The following is a 21,652-nucleotide window of genomic DNA, read 5'->3' as shown; positions in this document are numbered from 1 at the left end:
GGTTATCAATGTGACTCATTTGCATGATCATTCTTGCCGTCACTGAATGCCGAAGGAGATCGAATCAGGATTTCACAACAGCGGTGACGATCTGTACGACAGAAGGAATGTGTAGAATGGACATTGTAATGTGCTGATATGATCTGAGCGGTCTACCTCAAACACACACGGGCACACCCGCATACACACACATTCATACACACGCTCGCGCACACGCACGAAAGCCTTTTCACAATCACTATTGCACAAAGGTTTTCCTCACACTGTAGATTTTCACAATGCATGTGACTGTTTTACAAACTGGATTTTTTTGTAATCTCCTTTAAAAACACATTCGCATAAAAATAGACAAAGTAGAATTTAAGGAAGATAAAAATTCCAATTAAATGTTCCCCTTTTCTTAACAGTTTGAGTAACCGACCTCATCTAGTTACCTTGCTTCTCAAGACGTGAATGCCTTTTAATAGATTTTTTATATACAGAATATCAAAATATTATATAAATATCATATAAAAATTATTTTAAAAAATACATCATATACATTTGAATTAAAATCGATGGTAGCAGCGGGCCTTGCGGTTCGAACAGATGCTTCGCCAACCATCTACCACTAGAGACCGCTGTTGCGCATTAAATGCAGACTATCTCGCCTTTCTTTCAATGCCAAACAAGACTCGGGAGTAAATTGATTAACTAGCAAACCGAGACGACGAAATTAAATGTTTTGCCGATTCCAGCTACGTAGTTCCATCATTTTACAACGCCACTATTTGAAAGAGGAAGCCTCGGGGTTATCACCCTGTTTAGTTTGTTGGCTATTGTGTGTAGCAACCAAGCGAGCCAACACCTGAGCAACCAGCCAACAACAGTGCAGGTGACCCGCTGGTGCCTCTCAGAGCACCAATATGGAGACAGAACATAACACAGTTTTGTTGGAGCGAGATCCACATTATATGCCAGGGTGAGTACATTGCTCCAAGCACATCCGTATGTCATTTTCGGTGAAGAATTACAGTTATGGCACAGATGAATCCTGCCGGGGCTTTTTTATTTTTATTTTTATGTGGGGTGTCTGTCTTTAGCTACTCAGGTTATCGTCCACAGCTAAAGTTCAAAATAGGGAAATCGTACGGGCAGCTGATGGCCGAGTTGCTTCACCCGGTCCCGCGCTCGGGTGGTGACGGGACCCTCGGAAGCATCCCCGAGAGGCACGCCGGGCGGATCATGCCTGGTTACACCGGTATCTCATTAGATTTTACATTATATTTACTGTTAATATCAGTTAATTTGCTCAGCATTGTGCACATCCTCTTAATTTCACCTTAATTGCGATCTATGTTTTTGTTTTCTTGAAAATAGAAATACCTGTAATGTGTTCCAAAGTGACTTCTTAAAGCATGAAATCTATTTGAGGCATTTTTTGCTGAAATATTTTACAAACTTCCATAGAAGTATAAACAGAAATTAATAGGCAATCCAAGGTAAAAACAACAAGAGTCCCAAATTGACGGCGAGTCACGTCACAGGCGAACCCCGTGTAAACAAACGTGAGAGAGCAAGTTGAACACCTCAAAACAACATCGTCGTCAAAACGGTGACGCTTGATTTGTGCTGCTCAAAATGTCAGTCTGCTTGTTACCGCAGAAGGTGATCGTTATAAATTTCGAAAGGGCATGCGTTGTTTCGCAAATTCTTCTCAACTGTGAAAAAGGATCTCTGAGTTTGAGCCATCCGGACAACTCCGAGGGCCTGCGGGCGCTTGGGGTCTGTCACACATTTTCAAATCTGATTGTCATCTTTAGAGATTCCGTTGCAATGACAAAAACTACCATGTGATGTTTTGAGCGCCAAAGAGTGATTTAGTATACACAGTGTACAGTATGTTGCATTCTTGATTTATTAATAGAAAAAATGGCCTTTACCCTGACAAACTTTGCACACTCGTGTTTCTTGCCTGTAGGTTTCATCCCCAAAAGGCAGAACTACATTGCCTGCAGCTACGCGGAAACATGCCAGAGAGCATTTTCGGATTTTTACCAGGAGATGTATACAAATAATCAATGGGCTTCGACGGATCCATCACTTGCCGACAAGTACTCGCAACCGCAGTCAGAGGTTTATTCAGCCTTGCTTTCTCTCTATTCTGTGACTAAATGACATTCTACAGTCTACCGATAATGAGATTAAAAAAAATACAAGATTTAATTTTTTTTTAACAGCGTACCACTCAGATTAGAATCTTTGTGAAGGCAGATTTTTGTTGCTATAGCTCATGTATCGGATTACATTCGAGTGTAGCTTCAGGTGTACCTAATGAAGTGTCCAGTGAGTCTGTATTTAGCTCGGGGCATGCTTGAATCAGTTCCCGCACGCTGAATTATGAATGGAGGGGCTCAGTTTCAGCTATGTACCGTCATCTATCCTTCCGAAAGCGAAGGAGACATAAATAGTCACATTCAGAGTAAAACACTTTGTAATGTCTATTGAATGATTCCCAAATGCGAGTATTTCATCGTTTTTTTCCTTTTCTTTTCTACAGTCATGTTTTGGTAAGGCATGTTGTTGATTTTTATGTCCAGAGGACAACAGCGCCCCTAGCCGCAGTTTCGGACCAAGTGGTATCCTCCAAGCCCTTAAAGAGCTTTACCCCTATTGCAAAACCACATTTGTTGGATGATGGCCACCCCTACAAGTACTACATGTCAGGTACAATGCGAGGCTGATGGCTAATAAATTAAGCTAAAAGATGCACAAATGTTCAACTTTAGTTTTTCTCTGGGGGGAAAAATAAAAAGAGGGTTGATGCAAATAACAATGCAGCAAAAAGACTACACTTTTTATGGTTTCAGTGCACTCGCATCGGGCCAGGTAGGACGGTTTCCACCATTTGTTCGACGTATTCTCTTTTTATCGTATGAAAAATTTGGTACGGACCCATTGGATGACATCATCTTGAAAAATAGATTTTGGACTTTTATTTTTGAAGGCTTTACAGGACATGTGCCGAAATCCCGCTACCTAATTGGGAAAGGTTACCCCGTTGTCACAAACGAGGCTCTTGTCCAGTTGGGGAAGCAACATGGCGGCAGCGACTGTTCACCGCCATCCGTACTTGAGAGCTACCCATCACGCCACAGGGGCGTGGTTCCAGCTTTCACGGGACATCTCCCTGGTGTGTATTGCAATATGTCTCATATTCATATAAAGCAGATGGGATTGGGGGGGGGGGGGTCCCAAAGTCCGGCCTCAGTTTATTAACTCGTGTAAACCATCCCACAGGATACAAATTCATGTACGGGCACACCTTTGGCCGTCTTTCGAAGAAAGTTTTGGAGAAAAGTGCTAAAAGGAGACCCCATCTCCAAAAATATTGAGAAGAAAACCGTAGATCAACAAGACCGTAAATCTACATATGCTACTGTTTTATTAAAATGATTGTCTTTGGACATTAAAGGATGCATTCCAACATTGTAATTATTTCTCACCCGTCACATCATTCTATTTATTCTCGCAGGCAATTGCGCAAGTCTCCATTTATATATTTATGCAACTCGTTTTTAAATAGCAGTCTATCAAAACAACACACTTTACAACATGGCTTACTGTTGTTGAGTTTACTCACAACAACATCCATCAGATCATTTCCAAACCTTAACCGGCCTTTAGAATGAATCTAGAAAAACGTAAATACAGTACCAGATCAGGTGATCTTGAGTTGCGGGAGTACCACCTGTATGAATGCAATGTCATGCAAATATGGAGGGAAAACATGCGCGGAATTATCTTAAAAACAGTCAAAAACACACGACTTCAACATTGAAATCGATCTACAGTTTACGATGCTACTTCTGAACAGAAGATTAGACGACTGGAATCAAACTGTTGCCAGAAATGTCACACTGAAATGTAGCCAAAGTCCAATGGCTAGCATTATTAGCGTCACCTCCTCCACGGAGCGAACTATGGCCAACTGTACCTCGAAATGAATTCCGTTTAAAGCTACAACAGAACCATATGACATTAAATGTGACTATTGGACTTTTGTGACAAGGAACTAAAACATAAGATACAATACTAATAGTAGAAAAGTATTACAAAATAAATAGCTTGAGCGCTTGGGTTAGCATTAGCATGTTCTATTTGACTGGGTCTACATTGAGTTTGGATTATTGTGACAACGCCAAAAACACCACCAACACAAAGAGCAGATTAGATGACTGGCTAATTCTGACTGTTTAAAAAAAAAGCCATGTCAGTGGATTGATTTCATAGAGAACATGACATCTTCATAATCCCTGACTGAATTTTGTTGTTTTTTTTTGCTGTCTAGACAGAGGTTGAGAAAAACCTGAATTTACGTGATGAGATATGAGTCACTTCATCGGTCTAGTTTCAAATATTTTAAGACATACAACATAAATTTAATGACAAACTTTTTCATAGCTGGCTCAGCTTTGGATTTAAGTACAGCTAATGCTTAATGAGTGAGGCTGCCAAAGCTGTTAATCTTGTTCGTCGTGTTCTCTGTGATTAGCGCAGCAGAACGGCTGAGTGTTGCGTTCCTAGCTGTAGCACACATTGGAAGATGTTTTGTGTAAAAGCCTTTCGGCGGCCTGCCAGTCTGACCGCCTCAGGGCTTCAATGACCTGATGGATTGAGTCAGGAATCCAACGTGGGATGTGTCTAGATGCAGCCACTGTGATGGACGATGGCATCTGGAGAAACGACAATAGGGAGAAAGCTAGATCAGGAAGGACGGACGGTTTAAAAAAAATATATATAGTAGGAACTGAACGGAAGTTCTGCACAATTTGAAAACAGTTCCTACAAGAAGCCACTAGGTGACAATATTGCTCCGCAATCACCTTTGAATCCCTGCTTCATGATGTCTATCTGACAAAAGGTTTGATGTTGCAGACAGTTTGCCGACCGCCAAGCAAATCAAAACGAAATAGAATTGCCCTCGAGCCTTGACGAAAAACCGTTTTGAATTTCAAGTTCTATCGCGATCCTTTCCGTGACATTCATCTCGGTACTTGAAGGTCTTGTACAAGGTCTTACCCTTTGACGCGACTCTGGGAAGTCGCCTGTAGCCTGGTGGAAGCATTTGCGGCTCCGAAAAGTTTGGCCCAGCGCAGTCCACCCTGGACAGGTCTCTCAACATGAACATCGGCTGCGGTTTGATTGTCTTTCTCCATTTTCCCAGAGTTCGGATTAAGTGTAGGTCTAACATCGAGGCAATTCTGGCTACAGCCAACCCCTTCCACCTCACATTCCCCCCAGTTCCTCCATTCTGGAACAGAAGCGAAAACCGTCTGGCTGACGCCATCCCCCATGGGGCGCGGTTGCCCGTTGCGTAACAACCTGGGCTCCAGCAGCAAGTCGAGCTCAAAGGGTAAGACGGAAAGAGGCTGCAGGAGAAGCAGAAGCTCCTGAAACAAAGGCCGGCATCGACCCAGCGACATGGACAGGAAGCCCCAACCGTGGTAGTGGGAAGTCACCACATCTGTGCACAAGGGAGACCGATGTCGTATCTTTTTGACTTTGGTACCTTTTCAAGGCACCTTGAAAGGCGCACTCACCTCTTTGACTGTGGAGGTGACCGAGCCAGAATTCCAAAGTTCTCAAGCTGGAAGAGGTTTGAGGGGGGCCCTTTGTGAGTGGCATCTTGAGGATTGCAACGACAAATAGAAAGATACAAACTCACTTCAGCAAGCCCATGATGAAGGCCTTCAGCTTCATGCTGTGGCTGTGTAGCTGTGGACACTTGAGGATTTTACGGACCAGGCTGGAGAGAATCTCGGTGGATGGACCTGTTGCGTCAAGGTCGTGAAAAGTTAGGATCAATAAATCAATCGAACGGAGTCAAACTTTTGAATTACCAGGTTTGGTCGAGACTTTGACTACGGTCCAGGAGGAGTTACGATGCTGACCGATGACTATGTCCAATTTGTGATCTTTGAGGCCGTCTTCTAGAATGTTCTGGATGGCGGGACACAGGTGATCCAGGACCAGACTGGCCATCATAGCACTCAGATAACTGTTGCCGAGACGCATCTGAGGTGCAAAGAGTTTTTAAAAAAATCTTTCGAAGAAAGCGTCACGTTAATTGACTTTTGGTATTATTTCCGACGACGTTCCCTTGACGGGTCCTTATATTAGCGTTTTTGGGTGTAAGCGCCAAATGTACCTTTTCTTCTGGATCTCTGCTGTTGCCAAAATGAGCTATGATGAGGTCCACCGCTCTGCTCACGGCCCTCAGCAAACCTGCGCACCAAGATGAAGAAGCCGTCGACACATTTACAAACGCTACGGGGACATAACTCACAGTCGTGTCTTAGCTTTGTTTGAATTTCGGACCTGTCCAGAAACCAGAAATCCGATATATTATATATAATGCATTCTGACACTTTCATTGAAGTATTTGAGGGACAGTAACAGTGTTTGCAGTGACGGTGGGTTATTGCACTGGCAGATTTTTGTATGCTGGATGAATTTTTGATGCATGCTGACGCCGCGTCGTACCAACGGACGGTTGCGGACCTCCGCCCATTTGCTTTTTCTCCAATTTCCAATCAGCAAAGGATTTGAATGTTCCCGAAAACAAACAGGGTGATGCGGATCATAAATCATTTGTGCGGTTCCTACTGCATCATTTTTGCGCGTCGGCATAGGCCAGCGAGCAGATGGCTCAGCCAATCCCGTGCAGGGAGAGTTAAAAATAGGTCATGTGTGAGAGGAAGCCCCTTAAGGGCGTTGAAGGAACCGCTGAAGCAAAGTGCTTTTACCCTGCTCCTCATCGGACGCATACACACCCCCACACCCACCCCACCTAAAAAAAAAAAAAGTCTGACTCATGCTAATTGTGACCGCATTCAGATTCCCGTTTCCAAACTCCGCTATAGTGGCACTCTCACCTCTCCTCTGGAGATGACTGATGGACAGAGACTCATAAGAGTTGTCGGGCGAGAGGTCCGTTGGCGGCCTCTCATTCGGGGGCGGAGGTTCGTCAAGTGGACTTTCAGCGGCGCCGATGAGGGTTTGCCGATGCCGTCGACCGGAAGTAGCGATTGAGAGCAGGGAGCCCAAAGAGGAAAGTGGGACCACGGAAGAGAGTGCAGCTGCTAGACTAAAGGTTTTTGGTGGAGGGCTCTGCGGGAGAGGATTCGCTTGATCAGGGTCGTCGTCGTCGGTTTGGGCTACGGAATCTGAAAATACGGACTCGAACAAGCTCTGGTCATGATTCGGATGGTTCTCCTTGGGGGTTGTGAGGCTTATAAGATCCTGGTAGGTAGGAATCCGAACAAACTTGGGCTGGCCGGGGCCCGAAAACAAATCCGTCGCAGTTTGTGGGCTTGCTGTGTCCTGAATGATCTTCGAGTCGGTCTGAGTTGGATTTGTTTCGGATGGCCTTGGACTACGGCGGGTCTGAAACCAGGTCTTTTGGCGGTTAGCGCAATCCGGGCTCGGCGTGCAAGTGGAGCAGGTGTCGGAGCTGGAACAGGCTTCCATGAAGATGGCGCAAGGGTTAGTTAGCGAAGAGGGTTTGGGATTCGGCTTGAAGGACGCTCGGGAGCTGCCAGACTTCCTGCTGTTTTTTTCTTTCATGTAATGTTCAACGAGGCAACCCGGCGGCTGAGCCTTGGGGAGAAGTTTGTCGTGGAGGCCAAGTACGATAGGCTGGATTGGGAGAGACGTCGGCCTCTCTGGTCGATGGGGGCACAGCAAATTTGACCCTGGATGAAAGCAACAAAAACATATCACATGATTACTACAAACTTTTTTTTTAAATGTACATACGGAAAACTCACACACTCTCCTCACTTTTCTCAAGGTGAGATTTTTCCTGGTTTAATGTAATATGCTGTTGGGCAGTTGTTTTGCGTGAGGCCAGGCATTTACAGCTCTGGTTGATGCGAAAAACCCCCGGCATGTGGCCTCGGTTCTGGATGTGGTCTTTCGTCGCGGAAGAGGATTTCTTTTCGGAAGTGTCGGCAAGCAGAAAATCCTGGTCTGGAAAAATTTCCCTCTGTTGATCCTGAGACAAAATAGAGAGAATAGCTTTTGTTCTGCCATGGTGGACGTTCAAATGAAACATGTTCAGATGCATTTTTTTTGTGTGTCCAATCACAATCATATCAGATTTTAACTTGTTATGCTGGGTAAAATCATTTTGTTTCTGGATCTGCATGATCCGCGGTCATACAATTTTCCTAGTTAATTTGCAGGCTTACCCGTGAATACTGCTGAGCTACTCGAATCATGGATAAAAATGGTCAAACATTCGTTTCAACCTTACTTCCATCCCTGTACGCTCCTGTCCACTTGTCTTTGGACGGACCAAGTGGATCTCGGGGCCGCTGATGCTCTCATCCTCGGGGCAGCCGGTGAAGTCGGACCAGGTCTCGCCGGGCGACTGGGACGAAAGATCACAATTCACTAGCTTGTAGTACGTCTGATTAGTCCCAGTGAGCAGTCCGGCTTGGTCGGACGCCTCCGGAGAAGAGAGATCTTGAGGAGGTCGACGCTCCGAGGGATGAAGGGTGCGGCTTGGAAGATGATCTCGAAGCGAGCAGCAAGACGCGGTCTTAAGAAGCTCCTCTCGCAGGGGACTATGCAAACTTTGATCATCGCGCTCACTTGGAAGAGGTCGAAGGTTGAGGAACACCGATCCCTCCGACGACGGAGATGGATGAGCCGACGGGCTGCTGAGGTCACGAGGCACGGCGGGGTTGTTGCTGCGGTCGTACATGGCGCAGAAGTTCACCAGGATCCCGTCGGAGCTGCCGCAGGAGGAGTCGCCGGCGTCGTCGGCTTGGCTATTGGGGAACATCTCTGAGGTAGACTCGATTCGGTTGTGGACGCGGCAGGAGATGTGATCGGGCATTCCGTCAGTTGCCACGGGGCCACATCTGCCCAGAAGGGGGCCCCGAGCTTGGAGGAAGTCTTCCCGGCCCCAGTCTGTGTTGCCGTCGTCGTCGGCGGCGCTTTTGTGCCACTTGCGAGTCCCGTGCAACACGAAAGATGAATCCTCTCGGTATTTGTGAAGGTTGTCCCCGTCGCTATCCTCATCGTCCTCATCCGGGTCCGGATTGGGAAGGAATGAGTTGTGCCAGCGCTGACTCGCCCTCGCTCGAACCGCTTCCTTTTTGCTTTCTTCTGCTGACCAGGCGGAGACGCAGTCACCAATGCCATCCTCCTCCTCCTCCTCATCCCCCTCCTCGTCCACTCGGCCTTCGTGGAGGCTCGCGAAACTGTTAGAAAAATGCTTCTGACTAATCGCGATGGGATGCTCCGGGCTGATCCCGTCTTGCTCTGGGAGGGACGCCGCCCGGGGCAGACCGGAGGAGCCCGGCGGCCTCCTGGCCGAGCCGCACAGGGCCCGAACGGGAAGTTGCCAGGCGGGAAGCGGAAGCAGCGGGAAGTGGCACGCAATCAGGGTGTCCCCCGAGACACTGGATGCGCCCATCATATTGTCCTCATGGTGCGGAAGATCAATTCTGAAAATATACAAGACGGGAGTTTCGTTTGTGAAGAGTATCGCAGTAATAATGCTAAAATAAGCCTGGTCCCGCGTTGGTGCTAATTCAGGTTTAAAACATATGGAGAAGAATTTGTGGTCTTCTTTATCCTCTGCATTGAATGAGTTCACCTGAGTCATCACAGAGACTCAGAATGTGTTTGGCATTTCCCTTCGCCCTTTTTCCTGCGGCGCACTTAAGTTATGATGATGCAGATCAACAAAGAGCTGCACTTAGTTGCTCAACGTTTTGTGCGTGCAACATGAGAAGCGGTCCAGGAAGTAGAAACAAATGCCTCGTCAATCATACAGCATCTCAATAACCAAGTAATATGGCACTGGAATAAATTCAAATTCGAAATCCGACGCTTTCGTAAGACCACCTCCTACAGGTCGAATGAGCAAACTCCCTTTCGCTCTTAGCCTGATCCGACCACGTACATCCCCCGTCTTCCACTTTTCTCAGCCTGCCAAAGTAGGTCAGCGGCACTGCAGACAATCACCGCCAGCGCTGCTCTGAGGAAAAGCGTGCTCACTGCAAAAACTCACAGGCAGTCATTGAAACAGCCACAGAAATATCTATTAATATTATATAAAGGAAAATTCCATTTTTTTTTTTTACAATCTAAGTGACTGAAACATTTTCATAACAACGGAATCATAAATCACCCAGAAGACACTGAAATGCGGGTGAACAGAGTATACAGGATAAACAACTTTTGGAGCTCACGTGAACGAGAAATGCACGCCTCACTTGGTGTGAGGTCAAAGGTTCAATCTTATGACAAAGGGAATTTTTTTCTAATAATTAAAAAAAAGTATTTAACGGGACATGGTTTATAGTAGCCGAAAAAAAACTAAACAAACAACAACCCTGCTATGGCACCAAAGATTAAGTCTAATATTTAATACCATACTGTCAAAAACTACCTGATCACATATTCGAGGTTTAGAAATTGGGTTAATCTGCGGGATCGGTGGCAGAATTCACAACAACAAAGATAATCTGTTGACTGTTTATCGGCATTGAGAAGGAAAAGTGATGTTGACACATCACATCACAGTACTGCAAATATTGCCATAAATAATATGTATATTAATTAGGTCAGTTCTCATCGGCACAACCTTTGATTGAGAACAAATCCAAATATTGCTGTCCAATAAATTAGCTGAAAAATGGAGAAATGTAAATGCCAATTTTGTGCCTCACACAACACACGAAGCACACAAACAAACAATGCGACAAGTCACAAAAAAAGTAGAACAATCATAATTTACACTTACAAAGTCAGTCACGATTCATCTCCATCCTCTTCTATCACGGTCACTTTCTTGTGTAAGCATCTTTGTTCAAGTATTCAAAATGCAGCTTCCGTCCTAAAATTACTTGCATGCAAATCAAAATGACGCGAAAATATGCGCATTCCGGTTTATTCTAAGATGTAGGTTTAGGATTTGAACGGTACCGAGCCTGCATCACCGAGGTACAGACGGACCCCCGCGCCGATGATCCGGCACCACCGTCAGTCAGCTGGAGGACGTGTGACGTCACGAGCCTTTCAACAAATGAGGAAAGAGGAATCGCAGTATCCAAGAGACACGTTGGGAGGGGGCAGAAATAGGGCTACAGCTCAAAACATGTTTTTAGAAAATATATAGATAGCGATACTACTAGTAACGCTACTATTACTACCAATTACTATAATATATTAATTGTAATTACCGCTGATTGTGTATAACAAATCACACTAAACGATTTTTAAGACTATAAATATAGGTAAACACTAAACACGCCCCCATTTTTTAAATGTGAAAATAGTCCCAAATCATTTTAAAATGTATTCAAGGTTATTCATACACACTATTTTAGAACTTAATTTAAAAATAAGAGTTTTATGTTTATACGTTCAGTCTTTCGCGTCGTCATGTGTTGATGGACGTCCCAAACGAAATAAAAAGCTGGCTAAGCCTTCCCCCTAGTGGCAAGAAACAAGAATTTTATGGTTTGCTCTATGGACACATCATTAGGTACACCTACACATACCCTCAAAATGGGTATTCATTCATTTTATCAACTTGTATTAGATCACATCAGAACATGCAGGTGTACCTACTGCTACTCCTTTTTACATTTACTGTAATGGACAACATAAAAGCTTTGGTCCATTTTGTAGGTTTTTTACCTCTGTTAAAATAGTCAATTTAATCACTGATTTTTAAAAAAAGTCATTTTCCTGTCTAGTCACAAAAAAGGCATAATTTGAATCCATTTATTGGACTTATTTTTTTAATGTTAAAATAAAAAAAATGTTTAGAATGGAATCTGCTGACATTGTTTACAGTATGAAAATACAAATATATAAAATGACAGCTCTTACACATCGCACTGGTGTCTATATTTGACCAAGAAACAAACTTGTTTTTTTGTTGTTTATTTGATCCATGAAGAAGCAGCTTGTTGTGCCGACACTCGCCCTGATGGAATTGTTTGTGTTCTTCAGGTGAATTTCCAGAAAGAGCAAATGTTTCTCCTGTAAAGACAAGACAGACAAAAGGAAAAAATGCTGATAATATATACAGAAACAAAAAATATGACAAGGTTTGACAAGCAAAAAATGAAAAAAAATAAATACAAGATTCCCAAAGTGTACAAAATGAAAAATAATGTAGACAGAAGTGCATCCTTGCGTCTCTTAAAAGGCATGAATAGTTCTTTTTATGTAGTTAAGATAATAATCATGAAAAAGAGCAATTTTTTGGTCCACTCAAAGAATTAAGCCCTTCGCGAAACTAGTCTTTTTCAAACAATTTCAGAAGCTCCATGTTTGCCTGACTAACTGTACCTGCAGTATTTCGTGGCACACTCCATATGATCCCTGCAGCTATCGCCCACCGGCTTCATGGAGTTCCAGCGCCACAGCAAAGACCTCTTGGTCCGCTGGACCAAGCCGGTCCAGTCTTCCGGCACAGGTGCCGATTCCACCTGACGGCACCATCATAACCAAAGATGAAGTTAGCATGATTTCCAAACACAGCTATTACGAACCATGGTTGTTGACTTACCTGCGTGCGGCACAGCAGAGCCATCAGCAGAGACAAAACGACAACCTTCTGCACCAGCGTCCTCATGGTGTCCAAATGGAGCTAAATGTCCCGTATCGGTGTGGCTTCCATTAAAAAGGCTTGAATTAGGTTAAGGAGGAGCTACCATTAAAGATCAGTTGGTTTATTAGATGCCTGGAAGTGATCGCCAGATACAAGCAGGCGGGTGCACTTATCAGTATTTACTGCAACGTAGTCTTTAACCTGTGGATTGAGGACAACTCCACGTGTGTCACCCGGACGGGACGTAACCACGCACCAGCAAAAAAAACAAAAAGTTAAATTTTCACCTTCACGACAACAGAGGTACCGACACCCATCTCATTTCCTGTTTTTGAACCACTGTCACGGCAGTGTGCGCCTCGAATTCCGCATTTGCTTACCTCGGGTAATGGGTGAAAAGCATTTTGTAAATATACATGGACTGTATGTCACAACAAAAAATAGATATTTTTCTTCACAAATTTCCTACGCCAAGATACGAAGCCCTGCACAAAAGCACCCAAGCAGACTGAGCACAATTGCAATCATGAATTTGATTCGACGTATGACAACTTGCTCATGTGAAGCACAACGACTTTATTGTTGCAATCCGGTTGACGGCAAATGACAAATGGTTTGGTAGGTGACCTATTACTAATTTATGCGGCAAAGTGATCCACATGTAAACACATTTCTCTTTTCCATCTGAGACTGCACAAAGCTCACAAGATGATTAAAATTGATTACAGTTGTGACAGCGGTGAATGGTTATTGTGATCACTTGTGTCAGGCAGTAACTTAATTCATGCAGCCCATTTGAAAAGATACTCACTTATGTACTTACTACCCAGGAAAAATGTCGCCGGTAAAAACAGTCACACAAAAAAAGGAGGCGGCATTTCTAGCAACCGGCTAGCATCAACCGAGGTGGTTTTGAGCTTTTTGTCAGCATGATGTGGGTAGTGGGGTAATGGAATTGGTGGAAAACAACCGCAAGCACACAAAAACTTCCCTTTATACTGTTAGTGTAGCGATATTGCGTTATTCAGAGCCCACGGAACTGCAGTTTACTGGACATTTTCTCAGATAAAATGGAAATTAAAAATTATTTACAAGTATTGCAGCTTGGTGGCTTGAACTCGATTTGCAGCACAGCAGTTACGAAATTTGTCAGGAGGGAGTGGGGTCAAGTTAAAAAAAAAACAAAAAAAATTTTTTTTTTGCACGACCAAGTTGAGCCAATGGAGAACACAAAAGCAAACTTGTACTTAGACCTCAAACGGTGCAGGTTCTTGGGTTAGGTATGGTGAAAAACACTGCCGTTGCCGCGCTGGCCGTCACTTCCTGTCTGGGGGGGGGGGGGGGGGGGGGGTCTACGACTCAAGCAGTGGCTGCCGTTCCGCAGCGGTACTCTGCGGGAAGAAATTAATATAAATAAAAACAATTTTAACAATTTGCAGAGTGAATATGTCAACCCCCCTAAATTGTCACATATTCTATTTACGTAATAAAACCAAGACAGAGTAGATTTTAGATGAAATTCTGAATAAATATATAATTTTAATAAAAACAATAATAATAATAATGTGCAGAGTAAATAATAAAAAAAGGGTAAATATGAACATTTGAATCCATCAATACATTATAAATATGCTGAGCATGTATTTAAATAGAAATATAATTATGATAAATGCATGGTTTGATAACAAATATTTGACAGATATCCGGAGCCTTTTTTTTTAATATATATATGTATATATAGAAATGCCAAACGGGAGGAATTGACGCACCTCTGGCATCTTGTGTCGACACGCCAGCAACATGAAGATGCCGCCCAGGATGATGCCGATCCCCATCAGTATGAAAGGAACGTTTACCAGCACGTTCTGCTCCGTCAGCACAGCGTTCAGCTTGGCCACCGATGAGTCATCAATGACGACGCTCTGGGGGCGCCAGGAGGGTTACGCAGGCGTGACTTATTTGTATGTATTTTGCTACATTTAAGGTAGCCTGAATTTTGGGCCCAGTTCGTCCCCTGGCGATGCCATACTGATGTGTGTGTATGTGTTTGTGTGCGTGCGGGCATTCCTGCATTTACCTCATTCAGGTAGAGTACGGGAAAAATCACAGTGGTCACGTTTCCTGTTTGGCTGAAATGTAAGGAGGAAAAAAAACAATCCACAATTAGGACTGCAAATTTCAAGGAATTTTATCTTTCCTAAGTAATTAAGGCAAACGCCGAAAATGGTAATAATAGAGATGCAACATTGTGAGTTAAACAAGTAATGTGACTTTTGGATCATGCATTGCATACAGTGGTTACAAAAAAAAAAAAAGAAAAAAAGTTGATGAGAATGTTAAGTGACTCCCTTACCTGAACGTGTCCATTTTCTCAACGTAGACGTTGACCTGGAGACGTTTGGCAGCTTGAAGGACGACTCCGGTGAGCTGCAAAAGATCATGGAGTTTCTGGTTAATACATCGGGGCTCCAGACCCGTTTCAACACCACAAATATGATTCTATGTACGTTGCAGGTGTGCTGCAGCCCACTCCGAGCGGTTAAACGTATCAGTGTGCTGTTTTGAAGGAAAGCAACTTGACCGATCACCGAGGAACTTGAATACATTCAAAAGAGCGTTTATGTCTCACCGGATTGAGATCAATGAAGGTCTGGTGGTACTCCTTTCGGGGCCTCATGCCGAATACCGCCCGCACAAATTTCTCATCTCCCTGGTAGAAGTGCGGCGAGGACATTATGATGGGCGCACCTGAACGCAGCACAAGATACCCCCGGTTATTGAGGAAACGAGACACGCGCGTTTAAAAGCGACACTTCCTTCACCTTGTTTGCAGGGCTTGACGTTCAGGACGCCCGAGCCCAGACAGTTGTCGGCGGGGACGCAGAAACCCGCGTTGGACGGGTTCACCGATGAGTTAGCGAACACCTGGCTGGGGGGAGCGAAGCGATACCCGGGGATGCCTTTCACCGCCACATCCTTCTCAAACACAGCGTATATAGACCTGAGATGAGAGGATTATATTCATGAAGCTAGCGCCATCTCTAATCAACATTCGCACCCTATTGTGATCATACGCTGACACAAAATAACCTGTCAAATGCTGATGATGAAAATCTGCGTGCGCACTATCATGCAGAAACACCCGTCACCTCCACGGGTGCGATGCCTCTGCTAGCACGTCAAAGTCAAATGGTAAGCAGAGCTGCAGTCACTTGTGCTGCATGCCCAGATTAGCATTTGCTAACAGCATTCCCTTCCAAACGTGCCCAACTGCTAATATGCAGAAGTCGACTGTAGTTTTCAACGTAATATCGCCAATCACCACCAGATGGCAGACATTTCTTCGTTGTGCTTACACTTGGTCTTTCACTGCCCTATACTACAATGCGAGTGGGCCTCATATTTCTTTGCGGATTTGGAATGAGATGCAGGACAAACACAGAACTTCAATGACATTATAATTTTTAGCAAGTTGATTTTTTTGGTGAAAATAAATAAATACATGACTTCTTGCACTTCATGCTAATTTGTTGTTCAGCAGTTTGGTGCCGTCCTTGAATGGTCATTTTTATGCACTTGAAAAAAAAAAAGATAAACTGATTGATGCTTCATTAGGATAGTGGATCTTTTATCCATGTATCAAAAAAATGGATGACCAAAAATTAAATCTAATCAGTGTATGTATTATGCAAGTTGTGTGTTTTTTTTTGGGGGGGGGCGGGGGGCATTCATCTTGTTAGGAAGTGCATGGTGCTATGTCTCCCCCCACTCCAGTCGCACTGATGAAAGATTTTGGTCCGCGACAGCAATTTATTTGCCCATCCCTTTCTTTCATCATCCTCTGTGAACGAGGAAGTAGCCCACAAAAATTCAGAAAGACAACAAACAACATTATGCCGTTTGACTTTTTTTCCTCCCCTCACGTTTGTTACCACGTCAACATTAGCGGGGCATCAAAGAGAAATTTCTACTCGTAGCACCGTAGAAGCTAAACGGTCTCCAAAGCCGATTTCTGCCTTTCAAATCGCTTGATTTGAAAACACAAACAGAGGAATGCCGCATAATGAAGAAGGAGAGGTTTCCTAACTAAATCCAGACAGAAAGATAAGACCAGGGCAATAACAGACCCAGTCATTGTCGACTTCCTGATGCTTCAGTCATGCCTTTTTGATTTTTGGCTGCTCCAAAACAGTCTTCTGAACCTTCATCTTAGTTCATTATGTGGGTTTGAAGTAGACTTTTTTTTTTCCTGAAGGGATTTTGAAATAAAAGTCACCTAAAATAATAACTCGGCCATGTAAGTGTTGTTTGAGCCACCTGCACAGGTCCGAGGAGAACATGTAGAGCATTTCATTCTTTGTGAGGACAGAGTGGAAGAAGGCGCCGTTGGTTCCGTTGATCATGTTGCACTCATCAGACGTCCACCAATTCAACGACCTGCATGTATAAACAAACACGTTTATGGTAGTTTTGTATGCAGGTCGGCATTTATTTTCATGGAGCATTCAGGCATTACCGAAATAACAACATATGTTCATATATTCTTTTTAAGTGGTGCTTAGGGAAATAGAGAGAGAACCGTGGTGAAAAGAAGATATTTGGGGGAAAAACTGACTCGTTAAAGGAAAATATTCATTGATTTGAACAAACTTCACACCAATCAGACAAGGAATTGTACGACCTCAGCAAAAATCATCTAATTCAATCAAAAGCTGACTGATTGTTGACCGATTGTATCAGTCGTGACAGAGGTAAGGTGAGTGAGCACGATTACCTTTGATTGTTCCACGTATCCACTCGAGCAAAGTCCTTGTAGTCCTCCTGGCCTGTGAGGAAGACGTATTCTCCATCATTGCTCGCGTTGCTCTGAATCACATCACAAAAGGGTTGTGTCAACAAAACACACAAAGCTCAGCGCCAAAAAAATTGATTAAACGCCAATTTTCATGATATCAATTTTCAGGACTTTGTAGAAGAGCCCGAAAACCGGATCCACGTCAGGTTTCAAAGCGTGGACGGCTTTCAGGAGAGCATCTTCGTAGCCCCACAGAAGCTCTCCCACGGTACGTGTGGTGAAGAGGCCCTCGTCTTTGTCCTTCATAAACGACGAGATCAGGTTGGCAATAATCGGATGATCCTTGAACCGCTCCATCAATGTCTAAATGGCAGGCAGCAAAAAAAGAGAACAGCATTTTGAATCCTCTTGGTCAAAGTGACCAAAGTCAGCTTGAAGTCAAATGCTAACGTAAGGAGCCATGCTCACCACCGCAGGGACGTTAACAGTCCTGATCAGTTCACTCTCCGGACCACGTGACATGTCGGGTTGGAATATGTATGTTTTTGTGTTGACCGCGGTTACTTTGGTCCCGTTATCATGGAAGATGATTTTTTCCATAGGCCGGTACTCTCTGAGTTAAAAAAAAGGAAATGAAACAAGTGGGTTAGAGTGAACATAGAGAACTCTGTCCTGCCGGCGTTGGAGTATTTCCTCACATAAAGCCGTCACGCTCCAATAACGCACTGCAGAAAATTAGCCGATTTCACTTAATTGATCCAAAAAATGATAGCTGTTCTTAGTACAAAGATCTGAAAAGTTGAAACCGAGTAGATTTCGAATTTAATGAAACTTGGTGCATTTGTTGGTCGTGACAATATTAAATCTCATATTGTAGGTTAATCGGAGTTAATTGAATTATGACATTTTCGGAAAAAATGGAGCACGGGAATCGTGAACAAATGCCTGCTACTGTGTTGAGTGCTACCTACCTGTACACTTCATTCTGTCGTGTAATTCACCCCCTATTACCTGTAAGTGTACGGTCCAATCTCCAGCACAGCAGGCCTGTCACCATCCAGCACCTCGAGTGGATTGGTCAGGTTGAAGAAATAAAATTGCATGTAGATCGGCGCCGGTGGATCCTCCCAAGCATCGAACGCATCGGTGCCATTCTTCAACACGATTTCCTGTTGAGAGGATACAGGGAGATGTTTAGTTTCAGATGAGAAGATTACATTAAAAAAAAAAAATCGGAATCATCTTTATAGGTATGTTACAACACACACGGAAATTGTCAACGGTAGTTTGAGTCACACTGATATTACAGCAACAAGCAACCATAACAAAAACAACATTTAGGAGGTAAAATAAGATGCTGACAAAGCCGAAATTGGTATCACGTGGGATGGATCAGATGGCAGCATTTCACAACAAATGGAGGCCAGTGAGGGATTAAACAAACAAGGTGATATTTTTAGTCTTCAACTGTGCCCAACCGAGGCCATCATGTGTGCTGCATTTAATATTACCGGTGATAGCCGCAAGCTTACGCAGATGTCAGATTACCGATGGTGTTCGCTCACCTTTTCCACCGCCGACTCCACCAGTTTTGAAAACACGTTAGACAAGGACAGCGCGATGCCCCCAATGAGAATTAAAAACGAAAACAACCCGCACGCATAAATAAAACATGATTTAATCATGACGAGGCGGCACTGGGTCACGTCAGAAGCGGACAAGTGATGCTAAAAATGACACCAACGCCCCAGAAATCCGCACAGCTCTTGTTTTGGTTTACCCGGAAGTCGCGCAAGGAAACAAAGACGAAATACCAAAATAAAATTTAAAGTCATGCGTTTTCCTGTTTCGTCGAGAGTTGCGTATTTCTTTTTGAATACAGTACTGTATAGGCACAAACCACGCCATGTGCAACTCATACAGCTTCAGGAATACGTAATTTCATAGTTTTGATATATTTGTGTGTATTGCGCCGCCAATTGAAACGTTTCAAACACACAACCTGCCTGTTTGTGCCCCCACTTCCTATCTTGCCGATTATTGCGCTGTGTAATCACGTGACATTTACGAACTTCATTTTCGTGGTTCGCCCTGGGTTATTTTTTCATAGCCTTTCATATTAGTAAACGTTAATCGCATTTTAGAATTGCCTTTTTGTAGGTAAAAAGTTTCAAGATTTCTCTTCAATTCTCAAGTCTTAGTTTTTGTCAAGTCACAAATCATCAAAACGGTGACTGGAGTCAAGTGCAGCGTCACCACCAAGCACACAGAGTTTACAGTTTTCATCTACAGTGTCTGCTCGTAGCTAATTTATATCGGAACGCATGGTAGCTATACCAACATGCATTTCTAAAAGCAAAAAATTACGTTGTACAAAAAATTGGAACCTGTTCGTGACATTGACTCCAACAGCATCTCCACTAGAGGACAGTGTCTTCCTTTTTTTTTAAAAATTAATTTTCTAAAGACAGTCAGTTCATTATTGATGTCCATCACCCAACAATTCTGACCACCCTTATCAAAATAATTCAGATACATTCTGACAGAATGTGTTTGACAAATGTTCGTGCCAAAACTTACCACTTAATTTCTTCGAGCGCTATATATTTTAAGAGACATTAAAAACACACGTTAACCTCTATAAAATCGAAGGAAATGATAAGTGCCCTGGTCTCATTTTCTTTTAAGGCACTGTATGCTTGATTGGTTTCTCTCTTCTTCTTTTATTGACATATTTACACTCATAACACATTTGCTTTTCGTCTTCGTGTCAGCTTGTATAAGGTTGCAATAAACCCTCATCCGAGTGGACCAAATCAGATCAATCGCTTAAAGCGCTGACATGTTGCTGCTTGCATTAATAACTTTTTTTCTTTTTTACTGCACTGTGGTTGCATCATCGACCAACATGCACCAACTCACTCACATAGTTTAAACGCAAAACAAACCATATATCTGTGGTGCAAATGCCAAATGACTCAAGTATACAGACAAAAGCTTATGACGTGCGAAAATGGCTATTCCCAGTTGGAGTTTACTGTTAAACTCACCAGCCAAACAAAAGAAAAATAATACTTGGAGATACCTTTGAGTTATCTTTTTTGTTTTGTGCTGTAGGTGTTTCTCAGTGTGGCACGAGGGCTCCCTCTAGTGATAGACTAAAGAGTGACTGAATTAAATTTAGAAACTATGCATCCAGAACAGTACATTTTCGAAGTATAGATCAGAATGTTTTTTTTTAAATTAACATTTGGGTCAAATTTTTATTGAACATGTTTTACATTATTATTTCTAGCGTTATCCGTATTTCCGTTCCAGCGAGCTGCAAAATCTTTCCATGCAGTTCATGAATGAAGCACAAAGGAGGACCCCTTCCCTCCCCTCCACCGCCTTCCCATCTCGGTCACGAGAGCCCGGGGCGCAATGACGTCACACTCCACAGGCAGTCAACAGCCTAGTGTGTGGAGGGAGGGGGGTTCGGCAACAGCCCCAACTTTTAATGTATGCGGCTTGGGCCGATCCGGGCCAGTGTGTCGGTCGGTCCGTCCGCCCGCCCGCACTGTTTTCTTCAGCTTTCGCTGCATCCTCCCACTGACCCACTCGAGCGGCGGCAGAACAACGACTCGCTGTTCGCTAGCTAATCCGCTTTTTGGCTCCTATTAGGAGGATCTCCAGCCCATTCTGCGACTCCATTAAAAAAAGGGTAAGTAAGCGTATTCTGCAGATAACAGCGTGCGACTTAGACAATTCGCCCTTCTAAGAGTTGTTTGTTGCAGTCTCGCGCTCGCCAAGTGTTTCGGCGGCGAAGATGCACGTCGCGCGTCTTTCGATACTTTGTCTTTGCAAAAAATTCATTTGCACTGTTCGCGGGCACGATGCAAAAAAGGCTGACAATTTGAACACGGTCTTGGATTATTTGTACACTGCAAACGCGTTTACTCAAGATGCAGACCGTTTATATTGCGCAAACATAAATGTTAGTGACAGTGAATTGTCTGAACACAACCACAAAAGAATTTGAATGAATCTGTTTGTGGGACAGCCTGTTTTAAGTCACACTACAACATGATTAACTCACCAAAGTGTAAAAAGAAGTGAACCGGTGAGCACTCTGCTAACGTCGACTTTTAAGTTTCAGCATGCTTAACTGTCATACAAGTGGATAAAGAAGTTAACCTCTTTTTTCATGAAAAATTCAAAGCGAGTGTTTAAATTTGCTAGGGAAATTTGGA

At 43.6% G+C, this 21,652-nt stretch overlaps 4 protein-coding genes across 6 annotated transcripts; 1 reads left to right on the top strand and 3 right to left on the bottom strand.

The window, feature by feature from the left end:
- Positions 1-603: 603 nt before the first annotated feature.
- Positions 604-3,466, top strand: fam166b (family with sequence similarity 166 member B). Its single transcript, XM_052051700.1, has 6 exons — positions 604-961; positions 1,083-1,240; positions 1,961-2,115; positions 2,580-2,706; positions 2,987-3,172; positions 3,280-3,466. Exons 1-6 carry the CDS (start codon positions 906-908, stop codon positions 3,372-3,374), a joined length of 777 nt encoding a protein of 258 aa, XP_051907660.1. The 5' UTR covers positions 604-905; the 3' UTR covers positions 3,375-3,466.
- Positions 3,467-4,242: 776 nt separating this feature from the next.
- Positions 4,243-11,152, bottom strand: LOC127591366 (AP-4 complex accessory subunit RUSC2). 3 transcript variants are annotated; one of them, XM_052051458.1, is made up of 10 exons: positions 10,805-11,150; positions 8,342-9,500; positions 7,825-8,038; positions 6,918-7,736; positions 6,191-6,267; positions 5,883-6,057; positions 5,708-5,813; positions 5,583-5,629; positions 5,062-5,506; positions 4,243-4,715 (listed from the first exon to the last, which is right to left on the bottom strand). In XM_052051458.1, the coding sequence occupies exons 2-10, from the start codon at positions 9,470-9,472 to the stop codon at positions 4,631-4,633; spliced, it is 3,099 nt and encodes a 1,032-aa protein (XP_051907418.1). In that variant the 5' UTR covers positions 9,473-9,500; positions 10,805-11,150; the 3' UTR covers positions 4,243-4,630. The 3 variants fall into 3 exon arrangements, with proteins under 3 accessions (XP_051907418.1, XP_051907417.1, XP_051907419.1); XM_052051457.1 differs by having other exon boundaries at positions 8,300-9,500; positions 10,805-11,147; XM_052051459.1 differs by lacking the exon at positions 4,243-4,715 and having other exon boundaries at positions 5,117-5,293; positions 5,365-5,506; positions 8,300-9,500; positions 10,805-11,152.
- A 624-nt stretch (positions 11,153-11,776) lies between these two features.
- On the bottom strand, positions 11,777-13,026 carry LOC127591525 (liver-expressed antimicrobial peptide 2). Its single transcript, XM_052051765.1, has 3 exons — positions 12,584-13,026; positions 12,364-12,503; positions 11,777-12,051 (listed from the first exon to the last, which is right to left on the bottom strand). Exons 1-3 carry the CDS (start codon positions 12,647-12,649, stop codon positions 12,018-12,020), a joined length of 240 nt encoding a protein of 79 aa, XP_051907725.1. The 5' UTR covers positions 12,650-13,026; the 3' UTR covers positions 11,777-12,017.
- Positions 13,027-13,181: 155 nt separating this feature from the next.
- scarb2c (scavenger receptor class B, member 2c) lies at positions 13,182-19,226 on the bottom strand. The gene is made up of 12 exons (XM_052051589.1): positions 18,986-19,226; positions 18,432-18,589; positions 17,889-18,033; positions 17,592-17,783; positions 17,400-17,491; positions 16,943-17,062; positions 15,448-15,626; positions 15,255-15,373; positions 14,979-15,052; positions 14,703-14,754; positions 14,395-14,547; positions 13,182-14,016 (listed from the first exon to the last, which is right to left on the bottom strand). The coding sequence occupies exons 1-12, from the start codon at positions 19,103-19,105 to the stop codon at positions 13,978-13,980; spliced, it is 1,443 nt and encodes a 480-aa protein (XP_051907549.1). The 5' UTR covers positions 19,106-19,226; the 3' UTR covers positions 13,182-13,977.
- Positions 19,227-21,652: the final 2,426 nt, after the last annotated feature.

Source organism: Hippocampus zosterae, chromosome 18, assembly GCF_025434085.1.
Source record: "Hippocampus zosterae strain Florida chromosome 18, ASM2543408v3, whole genome shotgun sequence".
Lineage (NCBI taxonomy): Eukaryota > Metazoa > Chordata > Actinopteri > Syngnathiformes > Syngnathidae > Hippocampus > Hippocampus zosterae.
Note: the sequence above shows the minus strand (reverse complement) of the source record. Positions and strands in the feature narration are given on the sequence as shown.

Bases quoted from the DNA above. Each gene is read 5' to 3' on its own strand.
- fam166b (XM_052051700.1), top strand. From the start codon at position 906: ATGGAGACAGAACATAACACAGTTTTGTTGGAGCGAGATCCACATTAT. The intron at 1,241-1,960 runs GTATCTCATTAG...TCTTGCCTGTAG, and splicing joins GATCATGCCTGGTTACACCG to GTTTCATCCCCAAAAGGCAG. The intron at 2,116-2,579 runs GTTTATTCAGCC...TTTTATGTCCAG, and splicing joins ACTCGCAACCGCAGTCAGAG to AGGACAACAGCGCCCCTAGC.
- LOC127591525 (XM_052051765.1), bottom strand. From the start codon at position 12,649: ATGAGGACGCTGGTGCAGAAGGTTGTCGTTTTGTCTCTGCTGATGGCT. The intron at 12,504-12,583 runs GTAAGTCAACAA...TGGTGCCGTCAG, and splicing joins CTCTGCTGTGCCGCACGCAG to GTGGAATCGGCACCTGTGCC. The intron at 12,052-12,363 runs GTACAGTTAGTC...TTGTCTTTACAG, and splicing joins TGTGCCACGAAATACTGCAG to GAGAAACATTTGCTCTTTCT.
- LOC127591366 (XM_052051457.1), bottom strand. From the start codon at position 9,472: ATGATGGGCGCATCCAGTGTCTCGGGGGACACCCTGATTGCGTGCCAC. The intron at 6,058-6,190 runs GTACATTTGGCG...TTTGCACCTCAG, and splicing joins GCAGAGATCCAGAAGAAAAG to ATGCGTCTCGGCAACAGTTA. The intron at 4,716-5,061 runs GTAAGACCTTGT...TCGTTTCTCCAG, and splicing joins TCCCAGAGTCGCGTCAAAGG to ATGCCATCGTCCATCACAGT.
- scarb2c (XM_052051589.1), bottom strand. From the start codon at position 19,105: ATGATTAAATCATGTTTTATTTATGCGTGCGGGTTGTTTTCGTTTTTA. The intron at 17,784-17,888 runs GTGAGCATGGCT...CCTGCCATTTAG, and splicing joins CTGTTAACGTCCCTGCGGTG to ACATTGATGGAGCGGTTCAA. The intron at 15,627-16,942 runs GTGGCTCAAACA...CTCTCATCTCAG, and splicing joins TTCTCCTCGGACCTGTGCAG to GTCTATATACGCTGTGTTTG.